The 17,831-nt window shown below is 37.8% G+C and overlaps 2 protein-coding genes and 1 non-coding gene across 3 annotated transcripts in view; 2 read left to right on the top strand and 1 right to left on the bottom strand.

Moving 5' to 3' along the window:
* ChLD3 (Chitin and LDLR binding deacetylase 3) overlaps positions 1 to 9,968 on the bottom strand; it is a 58,768-nt gene extending 48,800 nt beyond the window's left edge. The window contains exon 1 of the mRNA XM_083115647.1: positions 9,874 to 9,968. Within this exon, the coding sequence (XP_082971773.1) occupies positions 9,874 to 9,931 (58 nt within the window). The 5' untranslated portion in view covers positions 9,932 to 9,968. The remainder of the gene's footprint in view (positions 1 to 9,873) is intronic.
* LOC145982060 (uncharacterized) overlaps positions 1 to 17,831 on the top strand; it is a 98,322-nt gene that overhangs the window by 68,383 nt on the left and 12,108 nt on the right. The window lies entirely within an intron of this gene.
* Positions 6,454 to 6,537, top strand: TRNAL-CAG (transfer RNA leucine (anticodon CAG)). The gene has a single exon. It is a non-coding gene; the product is annotated as a tRNA-Leu (tRNA).

Genomic DNA, 17,831 nt, shown 5'->3' with positions numbered 1-17,831 from the left:
AGGTCATTGCACTCAGAGCTGAATTCTGTAAATTCCCGCATCTCGCGTGACTACAGATCAGCTGTTGCTTTCACTCTGTTGTGGTTTCGTCTTCTGCCCGTGCAGAGAGATGGAAGAAGCCATTAAATATGTCTTGGCTGAGCACAGTAACCTTGCGACCTACATCGGTTACCCTTGGGGCACCCATACGATCCACAAACCCAGAATAAGCAATTAATGCAGCGAAAAACTTTCCAAATGTATTCGTACAGAAATATTGACAAGTACGAAAAGTCTTCTCGAGAACTTAACAACCACGGTCATTGATATAACACACTTCATCGAGTGTTTAAAGACCTACGTACTTTGTGTTCTTAGACAGCGAACGGGGTAACAAGATACCAAAGATCGTGCTGAGAACTGAATACAGTAAAACCTCGTTAATCCGGACTAATGGGGGGATAAGTTGACCGGTTTAAGAAAGTCCGGATTAACTGAAATAACCTAAAAGAACACTAGAAAGTGCATTAAAACTCCGTTTATAGCAACAAAACACGTTTATTATGGTGTATTTAAAGGACATAGGCCTAAAGACACTATACAGTACAGTACAAAGTCTGCGGGAAACAGAATTTCATCAGTGGTTGACTGCCTTTTCTTTGGGAAGTTCTCTTGTTGACTTCTAGCCACATTTAAAACCTTGCATTCTGCTTTTTTTTTGCCTTTTTGCCAGTCCGGATTAAGCGAAGTCCGGATTAACAAGGTTTTACTGTACGCACATTTTTATGTGAATGAAACACAGCAAGTCCTCAGAAACAAAGGTGGTGGTTAGAATGTAAATATACTGCTTCTAAACTACGTCTAAATGTTATCACAAAATTGTATGTCCTAGGTACTCAGAACTAACTGGCAACATTTACAAATTTGCTTACCTAACCCCCCCCCCCCGGGGAAATGAAATCATAAGTACGGCACTGAGTGGGCATACTCCTCCTCCCCCCTTCCCAAGAGCAACAAGTTTAATTTGTACACTAGCACAAAAGAAATTGAAAGGCTAAGCGTCCCGTAGCAACTCGTCATTGAGAAAACTAACTATCGCAAAAAAGGGGTTGTTTGACCAACATAAGACTGTAGTCCTGTGTCTTCGAAAGGTTCCTGAAGCAAATGAGCTTATTCTGTATGCGAAACAACTTTCGTTCTTCGCTTACAAACGAGCCAATGAAATCTTTTAATATGTAGAAAAGCCGTTTTAGAATCACGTTCTTTTAAGCTTCGATAGAGGTTATCAACGGTTTTAAACGAGGCAAAAGGTTACCGCACTCATCAAGGAAGTCCCCATGAACCGTTCAATTTTAGGCGTTTCATCCTGGCCAAAGCAGTTAAACCTGAAAGCGAAGCGTCACTTTTCTGAATCAACAGTCGATTCACGAATGTTTATCAAACGAAACTGGCCTACTTTTATGCACACCGTTCTCACCGATAATTATATTCATAAGAAAATTTGTGAGAGCATTTTCCACATCACTGATCACGGTAACGTAATAAGTTATCCGAAAAATCGACGCATTTACCAGTGTCATTCACACAGGTTAAAAGTTTGTTTAAATTAACATCGGTTAAGTTTATTCTGTTTTATGACTTTCTTGTATTTGCTTTTAGTCGCACAGTATTGCAACACTAGCCAGTAAGAAACTAATGGCTCTCTACACACACTTTCTTTCTAATTAGGTATACAGAGTGTCTTATAAGTAATAGCGCAAACTGACACAGGTGAAATTACACGATAACAGAAGCAAAAAAGTCTCAGTAAACATGGGTCTGCAAACGAGCCGTTTTCGAGATAACCGCGAATGTGTTATTACAAGCAGCCACTGACTTCATTGTTTGTAAACGTCGTCCTAGTTGGTAAAATGCTAATAATGTGTGCGAATGTGTGGTTACAAGCCGTTATTGATTGCATTTTGTAAACACCTAGTGCTTTACTCCGAGGTTTGCTCTTTGTTTACAAAACAGGACATTTACGAGAGGTGGCGTTGCAATCAAACAGAACATTTCCGAGAGGTGACGTCGTATGGATACAATCAGTACACAGTCTAATCGTACTGTGGGAGTCACGTCACTTGTGCTGGACTGCGTAGTGAAAATGGAACCTTACAGCAACGAAGAGTATGCGGATATGCATTTTGTGTATGGTTTGGCTAAAGGCAATGCACGGGAGGCTGCACGCTTGTACCAAGGAAAATACCCTGTCCGAAGGCACCCCGAGAGTCGCACATTTACTAGAGTACATCAGCGCCTCAAAGAACATGGGAGCTTCGAACATGGTAGGAGAGCAGGTAGACCTGCACGCATTACGCCTAAAGTTGAGGACATGGAGTTGGAAGCAGTAGAACACTCTCCAGGAACCTCAACGAGGAGAATTGCCGCACAAGTGCCAGTAAGCCGCAGTAGTGTATGGAGAATTTTACATCGCAATTCACTCTAACCTTACCACCTCCAACGAGTTCAGTGTCCCAGTGATACAGATTGTGTTCCTAGAGTGATGTCTTATCAGTGGATGCAACAACAGGTTGTACTCAACCCTCGTTTTGCAAGTAACATTTTATTTACAGACGAAGCGATGGTATTTTTAATTTTCCTAATTCTCATGTTTGGAGTGTACTAAACCCACATGCTGTTCATGAGGCACCACATCAGCAACGTTTCTCATTGAATGTGTGGTTAGGGGTACTAGGTGATCGTCTCATTGGTCCACACATTCTTCCAAGAAGACTCAATGGACCGAGGTACCTTCTGTTTTTGTGGCATGATCTTCCAGGATTGCTTGAGGATGTTCGCCTTGATCCACGTCAGAGTATGTGGTACTTGCATGATGGAGCACCGGTACCCCATAGCTATGCCTCTGAACTTGGACTGTAAGAATAGGAGAGATTGCGAGCGAAGCGAGCAAGAAAATTTTACGAAATGTATTTTTATTTGTATAAAATTTGAAATCGAGGAGGGGCAATTACCCCTTGCGAGTGGCCTTGGCCGTCTGGAAGAAAAATGCAAGGAACAGATAGAAACTAATTCCATCCTGATTACCCAATTGTCCTGCTATTCTTAGATTCTCCTAGTCTTCTTTTTTTTACTTCAATGTTTGCTTCCCCTAGAATGGACTTCCGTCCAAGGTCGGGGGATGGGGGGCAATGCCCCGTGTCCCCTGTGGTTGCGGCACTGCTTATGAGTGTCTCTTCATCAATTTCACGTCCTCACTCATTGTTGCGATTAGATAGAAGTGGCAGAAAAGCACCGGTAAGTAACAAAAATCAAATATCTACTCCCTCTTTCTGCAACATGAATCACTATTATCAAAAGGTAGACTTGGGAAACAAAAATTTAAGTAGTTCAAGTTCATTGCAACAGATCCAAGAAAAACATCCAAACACCTTAAGCACCTTTAATACAAGACTACTCAAACTGTCACAACTATTCTAGATACTGAAAATTACAAAATCATTTCCCGAAGTCTGAATCTGGACTGGAATTTTTCCTCCCAATCGTGATACGAGATTATACGGAATCCCATACACCCTAATAAATCACAAAATCAATAAGTGTCTTTGTTATGTTGCTAGAGTAACACATGATATAATTTTAGAGATTAGTGAGAATTCCAGGTAAGAATGTGTTCTGTATTTTTCACAGGGGGAAAAATCAGATCTCATTGCTTTTATTGAACATTCTACTTACTTTAACAAGGAATACAGCCCCCCTTTTGACACCCTGTATGTGTACAAGTAAATCAAGAATTTGCCTTCCGGATTCGATACCGGTGGAGGGACATAGTGGTTCGGATACTACTTTAAACTGTAGGTCCAGTCCCGATTAGCCTTACTGTGCTTAAAGTGGACTTAAAACACCAAATCAATCAATTCATGAAAAGAACTACACAAAATTTATTCACTTCCAATGTCTGAGCAATTTATTCTGCAAACACACAACTAACAAATAAAGTACATGGGAGTGTTAATAACAAGAAATCTACTAAAGAACGAAGTAGGATTGTTCAATTATGTAGGAGATAATGCACTCCCTGACTCCCTCTCCCTCCGTAGTTGCTTGAAACTTTTGTCGGCTTGAAAATACTTAAATTTTCTTCAAGAGCATAATATTGTTTAATATCGTAGATATGATTCCTCTACAATAAATTTCTAAGTGAGAGTATTAGGGAGGCAACTGCCTGTGGTCGTGCAAATTGTCCATCACCATGTTCGAACACTTTATTTGATCCAATAAGAGCTTCAATAATTAAAAGGAAACTCAAAACAAGCAGTTGACAACTTCTGCACCAACAAACATAAAAATCCATGGCTTAAAAACACATAGGATATAAGATAAAAATTAATGAAAATAGTCATGGACAATTTGCACGGTAATACTCATGGATCCCACTGTACCAGGGTTATATGTACGGTAATGACTGCATTCGTACAGAATCAATTTTTATACCTTTTATTTTAATGTGATTATACCTTATTTAACACGTCAACGCATTCTGCTGGAATATGTATTTACTTAGGCTATAAGCATGCTTATGCTTATAAGCGAGGCAGTGAATATTCTCGATCCACTCAAAGAATGAAGCTAATGTAAAGACAACCACGTGACTTCTGAGAAAAAGTTCCTTTCCTAAGTGTTAGTTCTGGTGTGGTTTTTGCCTATGGATATATTGCAAGTAGCTGTAGAGTGGGATGCATTAGTATTTCAAAGCAAATTGTCCATCGCCATGTTTATTTCCTCTGTTTTACGCAAACAAAACGCAAAGAAGCTGGTGACAATTTCTACCGAGGGGAAGGGGCAGCACATTTTCCACCATAATATAACTTTTAACGGGTCCAAACCCCTCCCATTGGTTTAGTAAACATTTTACACTAATTGTGTAATCAAATAAACAAATCTCACATCGTTGGTTGAAAAGATTTTAAAAGTTATATTAATGTCACAAACACACACACAAAAGTAGGTTTTTAAAAACTGTAATAAAGTTAAATGTAAAAACAATATTATTATGGTTAATGTAATGCATGCCTATAATCAAGCTAATATTTATATCCAAACTATTCGGATTAAAATTTTTATTTGTTATAATAATAAATAGTAACAATTAATTTTTTAACTATTAAACTGTACCATTCCTGGACTCCAGACGGCTATATCCTTTACCAAAGAAAAGATATGTTGGTTTTAAATTTTTAATCTTTTTTTACAATACAATACAATATATTTATTCATCGTTAGACATTGTACAATGCAATAGATGTCGTCAGTTATTGGTTACATATTTGTTATTGTATATATGTAAATATATAATTATATATAGAGAGAGGGATTACATGGAACTACAATATGTTATAGATACTAATATGAGAGTATATGCATATATAAAGTAAGAGTACATAGACATAAGACAATTATAATATTAGTGACGATGAAATAATATAAGTATGGCAGTGCAATATACATAACAATAATTCATAAAACAGGAAATAAACAATGCAATACATTCTAGAATATTAAATCATTTTTGGGATGGATTTCGAATTCTTCTAGATTGTAGAAGACCTTTTCTTTTAACCAGGGTTGAAGGACACTTTTAAATTTTTTAAGAGAGACACTGTGAGCAGCTTCTGGTAACATGTTGTATAACTTAATTCCTAAATACTTGTAACTATTTTGTGTTTTACTTAATCTGATTGATGGTGTGTCGAGCTTGTAACAGAATCTTGTATTGTGTCTGTGCACAGTGTGTCTTGCGTTATAATTATGTACATTTTCTTTTGTATACACTAGACAGGTAAATATATATGAGCTTGGCACAGTCATTATCTTTAGTTCTTTAAAGAGATTTTTACAGGAAACAGACTGATCAAAGACTCCTGCCATGCTTCGTAAAGCTTTTTTCTGCCAGATAAATACATCCCCAGCACCAGATGAGTTTCCCCACAAGAAAATTTCATAAATCAGAAGGCTATGAAAATATGCATAATATGATTGCAGCAACAAATCCTTACTAATGCATGTTCTAAGCTTTTTAAGTAGAAATACCACCCTGGCAAGTTTGGAACATAGGTGATTTGTTTCTGATTAGGTTACTAGTTTCATCCTTGAATTGCAAGGCGACATATTTCAGATTCAGACCTTATAGCCAAAAATAGTTACTTGCATAATTCTAATAAAAATTAATATTTTCCGGTGAAATAAATATAGCAGCCCTCGTACCAAGTAGCTTTGAATTCAGTTCAAGTGCAATACGCATAACCTTGATACCGTATTCCCCTCCTGAACAACAAACTTGTGATGACGCAGCTGTGTCGTCATTCTAGGTTGAATGCAGTTAGTTTACGGAAAATCCGAGGAAGGCGCTGGCATAGGCAAGCAATTTATTTTTAGATACGTACTATATTAAGGAAGTATGTGATACGTACGTCGTATGTCAGGATGGCCGAGCGGTCTAAGGCGCTGCGTTCAGGTCGCAGTCCGGTCTTCCGGGCGTGGGTTCGAATCCCACTCCTGACATGGTTTTTTATTTCTAATTTTTCGTTCACTATCAAAATTTAAAACTTTCTTTTCAAAGTGAAAAATTACTTAGTTTTACACGGGGAAGGGAGAGATAGAATACGGCACCTTTCTTCAATAGTTGAAAAGTAGCAAGTTGATTATTGATAACGATACTCCCCGATAGAAATATGCTGTAAATATATATGTACGAACGCACAGTATATTTTAGACCTCTTATGATTAACATTGCACAATTATCATTTACCATAGTAAGCGAACTTTTGAAAAAGTGCAGGGATTTTTTTCGCAACAAAATTATAATTGAATTGAAGGGGTTAGCACAAGAAGGATCCCACTCTCCGAAGAAAAGTGGTATTCCTACTGAAGTCGGAAGCTGATGCTGTCTAGTATCTCCTGTTTTTACATCGATCATTTGAGATATATATTTTAGGACATGATCAGTACCTTCTTCCTTCCTTTTCTTTCATGTATTGTTAATTGATTGATACGGTGTTTCAAGTCCAATAAATTATAAATTATCAAGTCAGAGCTCGATGTGTGCACCATCTCGTTCCGGTCTCAATTTTTTTAAAAAATCCGTCTCGTCTATAGTATAGAAACCTCTCACATTTGAAAATACATGGCGAGAACAATGTCTTTATGTCAATTTCTTGGGGTGATAAAAAATTTAGGACGCAATTTATATTTTTAATAGACTGGCAGACAGGAAGGTAAAAGAAGATATGTCGCGTAGAACTTATAATTACAGGATTTATGACTTCAGAAACTTTTAGATCTCAATATTTATTAGTTTCCGAAAAATCGGAAAAACGCTTTAGAATGATTGTTGTCTCTCATTGTTAAACAAGTGGATTTAATTTATTTTGCCTTTAACTACTATTTGCTAGGTCTAACGGTCCTAACGATAAGTAAAATATAAGAACGAATCATTAATATGCAAAAAATTGAAATAATAATAATAATTAAATTATTATTATAAGCATATAGTTACACGCCAACCTCCGTGACGGGTCCGGGGTACGAATCCAGGCCAGGCGCCAATCACTTTGTGAGTGTCCCTTCATCAATTTCAATATTCAACAATTTATTCAATCTCATCTTCGCAATTAACCAGAAATGGCAGAGAAGCGAAGTAAGACAAATCAAATGAATTAATGATATGGTTACACCATGAGCCGACATTAGGAGTGTGCGACAGACACGTGTCACCATACGAATTATTTAGGCTATATAAAATTGTTGTTTTTTTTTACTCACTATCATTTCTTGTTAAACGTTGGAATTCCGCTGCTGAGCAATTTGCAGTTTGCCAAAGATCAACATTTCATTCGAAAATATAGCCAGATGAGTTGGGAGATCCTGTAGTCAGTGTCTTTACACAGCACACTTGCACAGCACAGGTTTCCACACAGAAGTGGAAAATGAAGAATCACTGAGTACAGCACTGTACAGGGTACACCAAAATTCATAGGCGTAACTTGGCGGGAGCAAGGGGGCGCTGCCCCCTACAATTTTCAGGTTTAATAAAATTTACAAGTTAGGGTACCTGAGAGCAAAGTAATAAAGAGTAATATTTGTAATTTCGCAAATATCACATTATTTAGCAAATAATCTTGGACGCTGTTTTTATTGGATCGAAAACTTTTCGAATCTCTTCCCCAAACTTAAGCCCAGGTTTAATTCTGCCCCTCAAAATTAGGCCCAGTTTGATTCTGCCCCCTGAAAATTAGGCCCAGTTTGATTCTGCCCCCTCAAAATTAGGTCCAGTTAAATTCTGCCCCTCAACATTAGGCCGTTTGACTCTACCCCCTCAAAATTAGGCCAAAGTTTAATTCTCCCCCTCAAAATTAGGCTGTTCGATTCTGCCCCCCCAAAATTAGGTCCGAAGTTACGCCCATGCCAAAAGTCACGATCGAATATCAATAGTGAATCAGCTTGTATCCGCCATTGCCTATAACACACAAAATAACAGTCCACCTAGGAAACCAAACACATGAGTAACGCAGCATTCGGAGGTGTACTTCTGTCGGGAAACCAGACTCCTAACCACAGTATTGGGATTGACTGATCTCTATCCAGAAAAAGAAGGGGAAAAATCAGGCGAATGATTATCACACAATGTAAGATTGAATTGTTGCTTTAAGTCCATTTTATGCACATATAGGCTAATCGGGACTGAACCTACAGTTTAAAGTGGGATCCGAACCACTAAGTACGACAACGTATGTGATTGGCATAAACATTCCTCTCAATTGTACAACAATGTTTCGTCAATATCGCTTGCGAATAGTATCCAATAGTGACACTGGACACAGTGAACAAACAATATACGGAAACCCAACATTGGCCTACCCAGATAATGTTATAGGGGTTAAACACTAACTTGAACTCTCCCGATGGCTTGGTATGCGTTTCGTTTTCAGTACACTTTTATGCACAGATTATACTAGACCTACAGTTTAAAGTGGGATCCGAACAACGTGCCTCCACCGGGTATCGAACCCGGGACCCACTGATTACAAGGCGACGGCGTTACCACTAAGCCACCGGTTTCATTTTGTAATCAAGGGGTTCTAGTTTCGATACCAGTGGAGACACATTACACTTTTACCTGTAGGTCCAGTCTCAATTAATCCATTTAAAACGAATTTTGACAAACTTTCTTAAATAAAGCCTGAATCACACAGAACTGGATATCAAGTAGGAATGTTATAGTTGACGCTGGACTGACTACCCATGTGCTTGTTTTCGCCTCACACGACACTTGTTACACCGTACTTGTCGATAGTCTTTTGTTCCCATAATGGCGGTCGCGTGAGATGTAAACAACGTATCACTTCACACTTTTCTTACGATAACTATTCAACCGAGAGGAATATTGCTTCGTTTTAAATGGTTTTAGGTAGAAAAAATGGCGCTTATAAAATACATACTTTACAACGTTTACTGTACACGTATGGAAGAATATTTTAGCTTTTTCAATTGTAAACACCGTGCACTTGCCATAGACGGTGTAACTCGACGTGCCTTTCGTGCTGTATGTATTCTGTTCCACAGAATCCAGTCGAGGAAAGTTAGTAGCAATTAGAACATGTCCTATTCCTCCAAACCAGTCAAGCAGTCAGCCAGGCGGCCATGATTTCTACCTAGAAAGTCAGTTCAGCGCCAACTAGGGCATTGCTACTAGAAATCCAGTTCCGTGTGGTAGGGGCTTAATAATAAAATATATGTTCTGCTACTAGAACAAGAAGTCGTAATAACATAACCTCTTATGAAATTTCAGACAACAGGAAGGTTACCTAGTGTGAAATTACGTAACTGTTCGTTACTTACCATTAGTTGCGTGAACTCCCGTTACGGTAACAGCGACCGTGAGCAACACTACTAACATGGCGACTGAACCGAGTGCAAGTCCCGCGCCTTCTTATATCCCGCTCCACTAGCCTACTGCCCCGGGTCATGTGAAGCTCATGGCAGCGACAAAGCTTCCTAGTATAACACCATTCTCAGCCGATGTTCTTTTGTTCGGAGGAAGCGTCTAGGTTGCTCACTCACCTAATCGCAGGTACAAGAGGTCGTTTACATCAACACGTAGGATCAAATGTCTTCCTCTTGAAGTCCGCAACTGTGGAACAATGAAAGCATCGGTTTCTCACGCTCGCGTGCAAGGGCTACGGGAAGAAGAAAAACAGGCAAAATGTGGGAAGTGATGTAGAAAGATTGCGATCTTATCGAAGCTCCAATAAGCAATGTTGTTAAGGTTTGTATTATAGGAATAAGAGACAGGAAGTCTGTGTATGAATTGTAAACAGTAGGACGATAGGGATTCTTATCTGAATCAAGAAATCCAACCTTTCGCCAAGATTCAAATTCTATCGCAAACCATGCTCAACTGAGCTAACCAGTGTCGACATGAACTGAGAACATCATTTCCCCTTTCCCAGGTGCAAAATTACCCTATTTGGTCCAATTTTTGGGTCTCCCTTATCGCACAACGCTATAACAACCTTGTGTTCTGACGTCAGACGAGGAACGCTTACGTTTGTTAGGTTAGGTCTGTTATTTTGGTTCTCTTAAATACACTACAATTGTATTATTTATGCAAAGAGAACTAAACCTAACTAACCCAACCTAACAACTTAGGCATTTAGCATAACAATAAAAGCTTTTCCCGGTGACGTCAGAACACAAAGTTGTCCTAGCGTTGTGCGATAAGGGAGACCATTTCAATTTTTCCATTCATCTTAGAAAATTGAAATTCGCAATCACAAGGCTACAACATCAACCCATTGTTATAACTTATAATAATTATTATTTTAGGCGCACAGAAAACATCACGGAAATATTGGGTTTGGTTGAATATTAAATATGAATAAAAATGAATTAGTAACAAAAATGAAGATTATTGGTATCGAATTGTACATTGTGCGAAAATAAAAATACGAATTTTTTCACCAATAATTAACATAAGGTTTATACTAGCTAATGGAAGGGGTATTGATTATACGTATCCAAGCCAAATCATTTTTTTTTAATTAGGCTATGGTTTGTTAGAAGGGGTAACGTACTCAACGAAAGAAAGAATAAACGTATTTAAGTATTTCTAACTTCTAAGTGCTTGAATATACCATGTGGAACAAGTGTCCTCAAAGTTCCATAGATTTTTTTACATTTTTCATAAAATTTATCTTTTTCCTTTTTTACTTAAAAAATTACCTGAACTTCTCTGTACCGAGGGAAATTTTCCTTCATGTGGCAACACTGAACTGACCTCTGTAACATAACAGCCCTTTGATGGTCAAGGGACAAGTGGACTGTTCATTGAGTTACGTAGGAGGTGAAATTTTGGAACACTCACCGGGGATCGAACCCAGCACCACCACACCTAAGGAGAGAGAGCTGGAACGTTGGAGACCACGTTTGAATTTAATTTAGGGGGGATGGTTGGGGGGCCTCAATCTACAAATCTGTCCACAAATGAAGCTGAAGTATTATGTAAACCGATGACTTCACTCTATTGCAACGAAAAATTTAGTAAATTGAACAAGTAAAAAAATATAGGTGAAAAACACTTATTATCTCGAAGTCAACGCAGCAGTTGCTGCAAAAGTAATTGTATTAATCTTACTTGCTCTGTTTTGAGCATGAACTAACCAGACGATTGTTTTTAATTTTTGTTAATATTTTGGAATATTTTGAACTTTTACTGCTAAGAGTATCTAACTGATCTCATAAAAAACAATAACATTGCTGCACACCTAAGAATTTTGTCTAACTTCCACTAATCAATCTGACGTCATCTTCCATCAGTAAATACCCTGATCGACAAACCTGTATGTACTTATCTTGCTATGCGCGTAGATCTGGCAACATGGCACTTGGAAGCCATGACAAACGGTACTGCCATCTGTTATCGAAAAATTACCGCAAAATCACCTTTAGTACGGCCTTAACTTGAAAATCCCTCCACTTCTTTCACAGGAAGTGTAATTTTTTGCCTGTGACGGAGGAAGCTCTCTTATATTGATATGTCTGCAAATCACTACTTGCACAATTGGATAATTTTCATTCTGCATTTGACATTTCTTTAGCATTTAAGCTTGTAGATAATTTTCGTTGCCAGGACATGGACTGAAACATAGTATGAAATAAAATAAAATTAAATTAAATTAAAATTTTGGGTACTTCAGCACTTAGACTTTTTGCAGACTTTTTGCACCCGTCACATTATACGGGTCCCAGCCAAACCAAAATCAATACGTGTCCCTGAGGACTAGAATCTACCTATACCCTGTCCCAACTAACTGGAGCAAGGCCGAGAAGCGTCAGAGAAGCGAGGGAAACCTATTGGCCAGAGCGTGTTCATTGGTCACTACTTGCGCAGAGACTTGCTTTCGTTTGCCTGCTCCAGAGTTAGCTGGGACGGAGTATAGGTTAAAAGCTGAGCTGGCAGGCACTCAGTACATACCTACTGTATATCTAAGCCGTACAGAAGATTGCACAGACTGTAGGTCCAGAGCCTAGTTGACCTGCAACATTGCAATTACAGACCTACGCGAAGTAAGATGGAATTTTGGGTGTCTTCTGGGAAGGTCACTCCTTACATCCCATAGTGGCCTACTATGGAAGAAATATATATACACAGGGTGTCCCAGTTAAAAGTAGCTCGGCTCCTAACAATTACATGCCAAGGATCAAGAAAAGAAGAAGTGTGTATACTAATAACCTTGAGTACCCACCACTGTTCACGTTACAATGGACCATTCCAATTTACAGGTGCAATGTAGCCGTCGTTTGCCTCATAGACAAATGCCTTTGAGCCCGGCTACTTATAACTGGGACACCCAGTAGCATCTGTAGCACGTGTGTGTGTAGGAAATCTGCAGGAAGTGCATTGTGTGCAAGGAAACTGGCAAGAATGGTTGTTAATCGCAGAGGTGCACTCGGATAGCACTTTCCAATTCTCATCATTAGTGTGTCATCGTGGAAGCGACATTACAATGTTTATCGCGTGTAATTTCATCTTCCGCATCAAGCAGAATCAGGCTTTTGTGAATTCTGGGAAAATATGTACTGGGAAACTACAGTTTTGCCAATTATTCACATGATTTCCGTCCCTAACCATGTAATTTATGAGGTTAAAGTTGCGTTGGTTAGCATCATGTAAATGCAAAACCACTACTTGCCATCTAAACCTTACTAGCAACGTAAGACCAAGTTCTTGATTGGCTGATCGATTTAATAAACGTCATTTCTATCATTACGTTAGTCGTAACGGTGAATTCCAACCTCCATGCACTGCGCTACGACACCTTAGGGTCCTGGGTCAGAATCCCGGCCTGGGCATATGAGTACCCCTTCATCAATTGCATCACTCATTCTCGTCGTCGCGATTAACCAAGAGTTGCAGAATAGCGACGCTAAATACAGGTACAACATACTACAATGGGGCTGAAGGCACCAAAACGGATCTCAGCCGCCCTTCCTGTAGAAGTTTTCTTGCATAATATTTTCCATTATTAAACTTCCATTCGGTCAAGAGGCCACTACAATGTACAAGTATAAATTTCCTACTTTAGTAAGATCGCAATATTACGAAAATACGATGTGCTCCAAAATTGTAGCGGTGTGGGCACCAGCAGATCGGAATTGATCAACAAATGACAACTGATCATTTGATACTAAGGTACTGGACAATCATAAGTCACCAAACTTGCTACTAAATACTCCAAATATTAATTACTGAACTCGGAGAAAGTAAAAAATATATTTTACAAGCATTTCTTTCTGATCTCTTAAAGTTAGAAATCGTAGGACAATGCTCTCAGTAGTGAAAACATGAAGCGGAATGATTTTGAAGTTGAAGACAGTACAGGGTTATTACAAATGATCTTCCCGATTTCAGACACATGTAAATCACGTTTAATGAAACTCCGGTGCAAAAATATTATATCAATTTAAAAAGTAACTCATGACCTCACAAGTGTTCAATGTAAGCACCTTTGATAAACGTGCATGGACCCGTTCCACTGTTTCCTCGTTTACTGATGGGTGGCAAATTCGCTGCACACCAATATCAGACTGGTGTACTTGCAAACCTAACACACAAAACGTTTTCCTGTCTTCGCCGGCAGCCATTTTCTCTCGTAGTTATTATGCAGCAGTGCTAGAGTGAGATTATTTCCGTAACAGCTCTGGCCGTTCTGCGCTTGCGCCTTGGGAGCGAGTCATAACTCCCGACGCCTCCAATCAAGAAGTGAACCGCTGACGTCATCTCTACTCTGCGCCTATAGCTAACTCTATTGCTCACGCTGTACACTGCTCGTAGGCTCGCTGGCTAGACTCGCGCAGTCAGCTGGAGATGTTCCGAATGCACGCGGTCTCTACCAAACGTATCAGAAATGATATGAAATAAAACTTTATGAGTTACTATTTACATTGCTATAACCTTTTTGTATATTGAGTTTAATTATACGTGATTTACATGCGTCTGAAATCGGGAAGATCATTTGTAATAACCCTGTATATGGGGTGATGTGAGGGCAACCGCAATTCATATTGTTCTAGTTACAGATTTATCAATATGTGTATTGAGAATTCAATTGAGTAAAAAGAAGAAATATACTAAGTATGTGTTTTTTGTATCTATAAGTACTGCTTTAAATTAATACCATCACGGCAAATATCAAATATAATTACAGAGAATTTAAAATTTGATGCGTTTTTTTAGAGATAACTCTTTACATTTTAATGTGAGGTAAAGACAACCTTGGAAGTGAAGGAATGGATTAGTGTTGCCATCCACAGGGACAGATGAAAGCACGCGTTGCTACGGTAACGGTTTGTAAATGCCAAAGAGTTAGTTTTTTTTTTGTTTTTTTTTTTACTTTTGTTGGTTTCAACCACTGTTTTTATCAAGCAGTTGTAATGAGCTTAATTTTAAAAATAATTCTAGGATCAATTCTCAAGAAAAATACTATAGAGTTGGTGTGTAATACACATTTGCTAGCACAGTCCAAAAAGCGTCATACTCTTTACTTTACAATATGGACCATGTTGTGGGATGATCGTAATGCGCATGTTAAAAGCAGATAGATTAGGATAAGGGAACAAAAAATTAGAGACAAAGTATGAATTTTAATTTGAGACATAACAGAGCTATGAGGAAACTGCCACGTAAATTAGAAAAAATAAAATACTTCTACTCAAAATGAAATTTCAGTTATAGAGAAGGAAGATGCACCTTTTTTTAATTTAGGATATGTAGGACAAAAGCTAGTAAAATCAGGGTTCGAAATCCTGAGGGGACAGGGGGGATTTCCCCCCACCAACAATCTTGGCCTCAAATATCCCCCCACCAAAAATTTCCGGGGAGGTAGAGTGTTTGTTAGAAGAAACAAAAGATAAGCAATTACTTTTAATTTCAATACTGTACTGAGAATAATATCGAAAACATACACAAATTAGTGTAGTTGTGAGTGTTCAATGCTTTTTTTCTCTCAAGAGATTATTAACAAATCTACATCAATACGCACAATAAAAGTAAAACACGAATGCAAAACAATAATTACTATGAAATCTAATTGATTTATATTAACATAAAGCAAGAACTAAATAAAAACTTACACATAATAAAACCACTTCAACTATTTCATAATTTAATAACATCTTTAACCGGTTAGTAAAGGACTTAGTTTGCTACTTTATAATATCTAATATACATAAAAGTAACAAATGTATTTCTTTGTGTGTAATTAATAATAATACTATTTTAATTACTAATTTAGTATTTTTTTTAAACTTTTAATAACATTATAAATATGTATATCGTATAATTTATATGTATGTTTGTGGGGAAGGGGGGTTGTAGATTAAGATCTTTCTCCCCCACCAGTTTTAAATGATTTCGCACCCTGAGTAAAATGTTTTGTTTTAAATTGCCGAAGGTAAGGACAGCATGGCATGGGAAATCAGGAACAGTTCAAACAGACTCTGGGGAATTTCTGACCCTTACTTAAATCTTATTACGTAAAGAATATAAAACGAGATGTTTGTTACCTGGAAAGTTGTACGTTAATAAAGTGATGTGGGGGAAAGGTATTTACTCCAATAATATGATTTTATGGACCTTGGAGCAAATAAAATCTTCCCTCCACCCTGCACCACCACCACTGGCCAAAGCTTCCTTATATTCATATTCATAATTGCTATTCACACACAAATCGACAACTATTCGAACTTCTTTTCTGATATTTTCGTTGGTCGCTACCGACTTTGGGAGGACAAGGCACTTTCTCCCCCCCCCCTCAAATTTACATTGCCTCCCCAAAATGTATCTTAAGTTGACACCCCTGAATGTTACCCTTGTCTGAACATGTAAAAAAGAACTTCTTCTCGTCATTTTCTCACCACAAATAACTACTTCCTTGTAGTGTGTGTGTGTTCTTTTAAAGTTCATTCCTCGAACTTTTTGATAACCTCTCATATGTTAACGTTAAATTCGATTGTGGTGTGTGTTCGTAGGAAACTACGGAAAAATAAATATAAACTTTTGTATAATGAAATTCGATTCAAATACTAAATTATTACGATAAGTTACAACCAATGTCAAACTGGATAAAATCCTTCTTACATTTATTGTGGTGTGTGTTCGTAGAAAACTACGGAAAAATAAATATAAACTTTTGTATAATGAAATTCGATTCAAATACTAAATTATTACGATATGTTACAACCAATGTCATACTGGATAAAATACTTTTTACATTTATCCAAATAATCACTGTACTTTAAAACATAAACTCTTTTTTATAGTATTCCAACAACGTAATTTTAAGTTTTCTAAGCCTCAAAGAAGTTACTATAGTGATCAGTAGGTTGGATGCTTTCACAACTTTGCAATTTGATTTACAAGGATCCTTCAGTACACTTTTATCCACATTTGAGAAATTATTAGCATATTTAAAATTATAATAGATTTATTCTGCGCGTTATAGATATGTTAGGCTTTCTCTCCCGAAAAGAAAGTCAAGGGGATCACTTGAACTAGCCCTTGGAAATTCTTCAGTTCTCTCTCCATATTATTTGTTCCTCGCTCTTTCTTTATTTCTTTATTCATGTCTCAAAATTTATTCTTTCTTGCGTACATCCTACTTTTTCACATTTACTGTTTTCGCTCTTATCTTCCCTTCCTTCTCTTTCTTCTTCCTTGATTTATTTCTCTCTATCACGTCCCCTCTTTCTCATTCATTCGCTTGTTCCTTTCATCTCTCTCTCTCTCTCTCTCTCTTTTTCTTTCTTTCTCTCTCTTTCCCTTTGCCTCTCCCTCTCTCTTTCTCTCTCTCTCTCTCTATATATATATATCTCTCTTTCTATATCTCCCTCTCTCTCTCTCTCTTTCTTTCCCTGTTTCTCTCTTTCCCTTTCTCTATTTCTCTCTCTTTCTCTATTTCTCTCTCTTTCTCTTTCTCTCTCTTTCCCTTTCCCTCTCCATCTCTCTCTATATATAATATATCTCGTTCTATCTCTCTCTGTCTATCTCTCTCCTTCTCTCTCTATTTCGCTTTCTTTCTTTCTTTCTCCCTCTCTCTTCTCTCTTTGTCTCTTTCTCTATTTCCCTTTCTCTCTCTTTTTCCCCTTCTCTCTCTCTTTTTCTCTCTTTTTTCTCCTTTCTCTCTTCCGTTCATTCCTTATTGTCTCGTTCTCTCTATCTCCCTCTCACTCAACAAGTGTAGATTTTAAGTTTTATAAAACATATCCTATCTAAAAAGCCAAACGCGCAACGTTGTGTT

Source organism: Lepisma saccharinum, chromosome 30 (assembly GCF_977018435.1).
Source record: "Lepisma saccharinum chromosome 30, izLepSacc3.1, whole genome shotgun sequence".
Lineage (NCBI taxonomy): Eukaryota > Metazoa > Arthropoda > Insecta > Zygentoma > Lepismatidae > Lepisma > Lepisma saccharinum.
The sequence above is the reverse complement of the archived record's forward strand: the minus strand, read 5'-3'. Positions and strand labels throughout refer to the sequence as shown.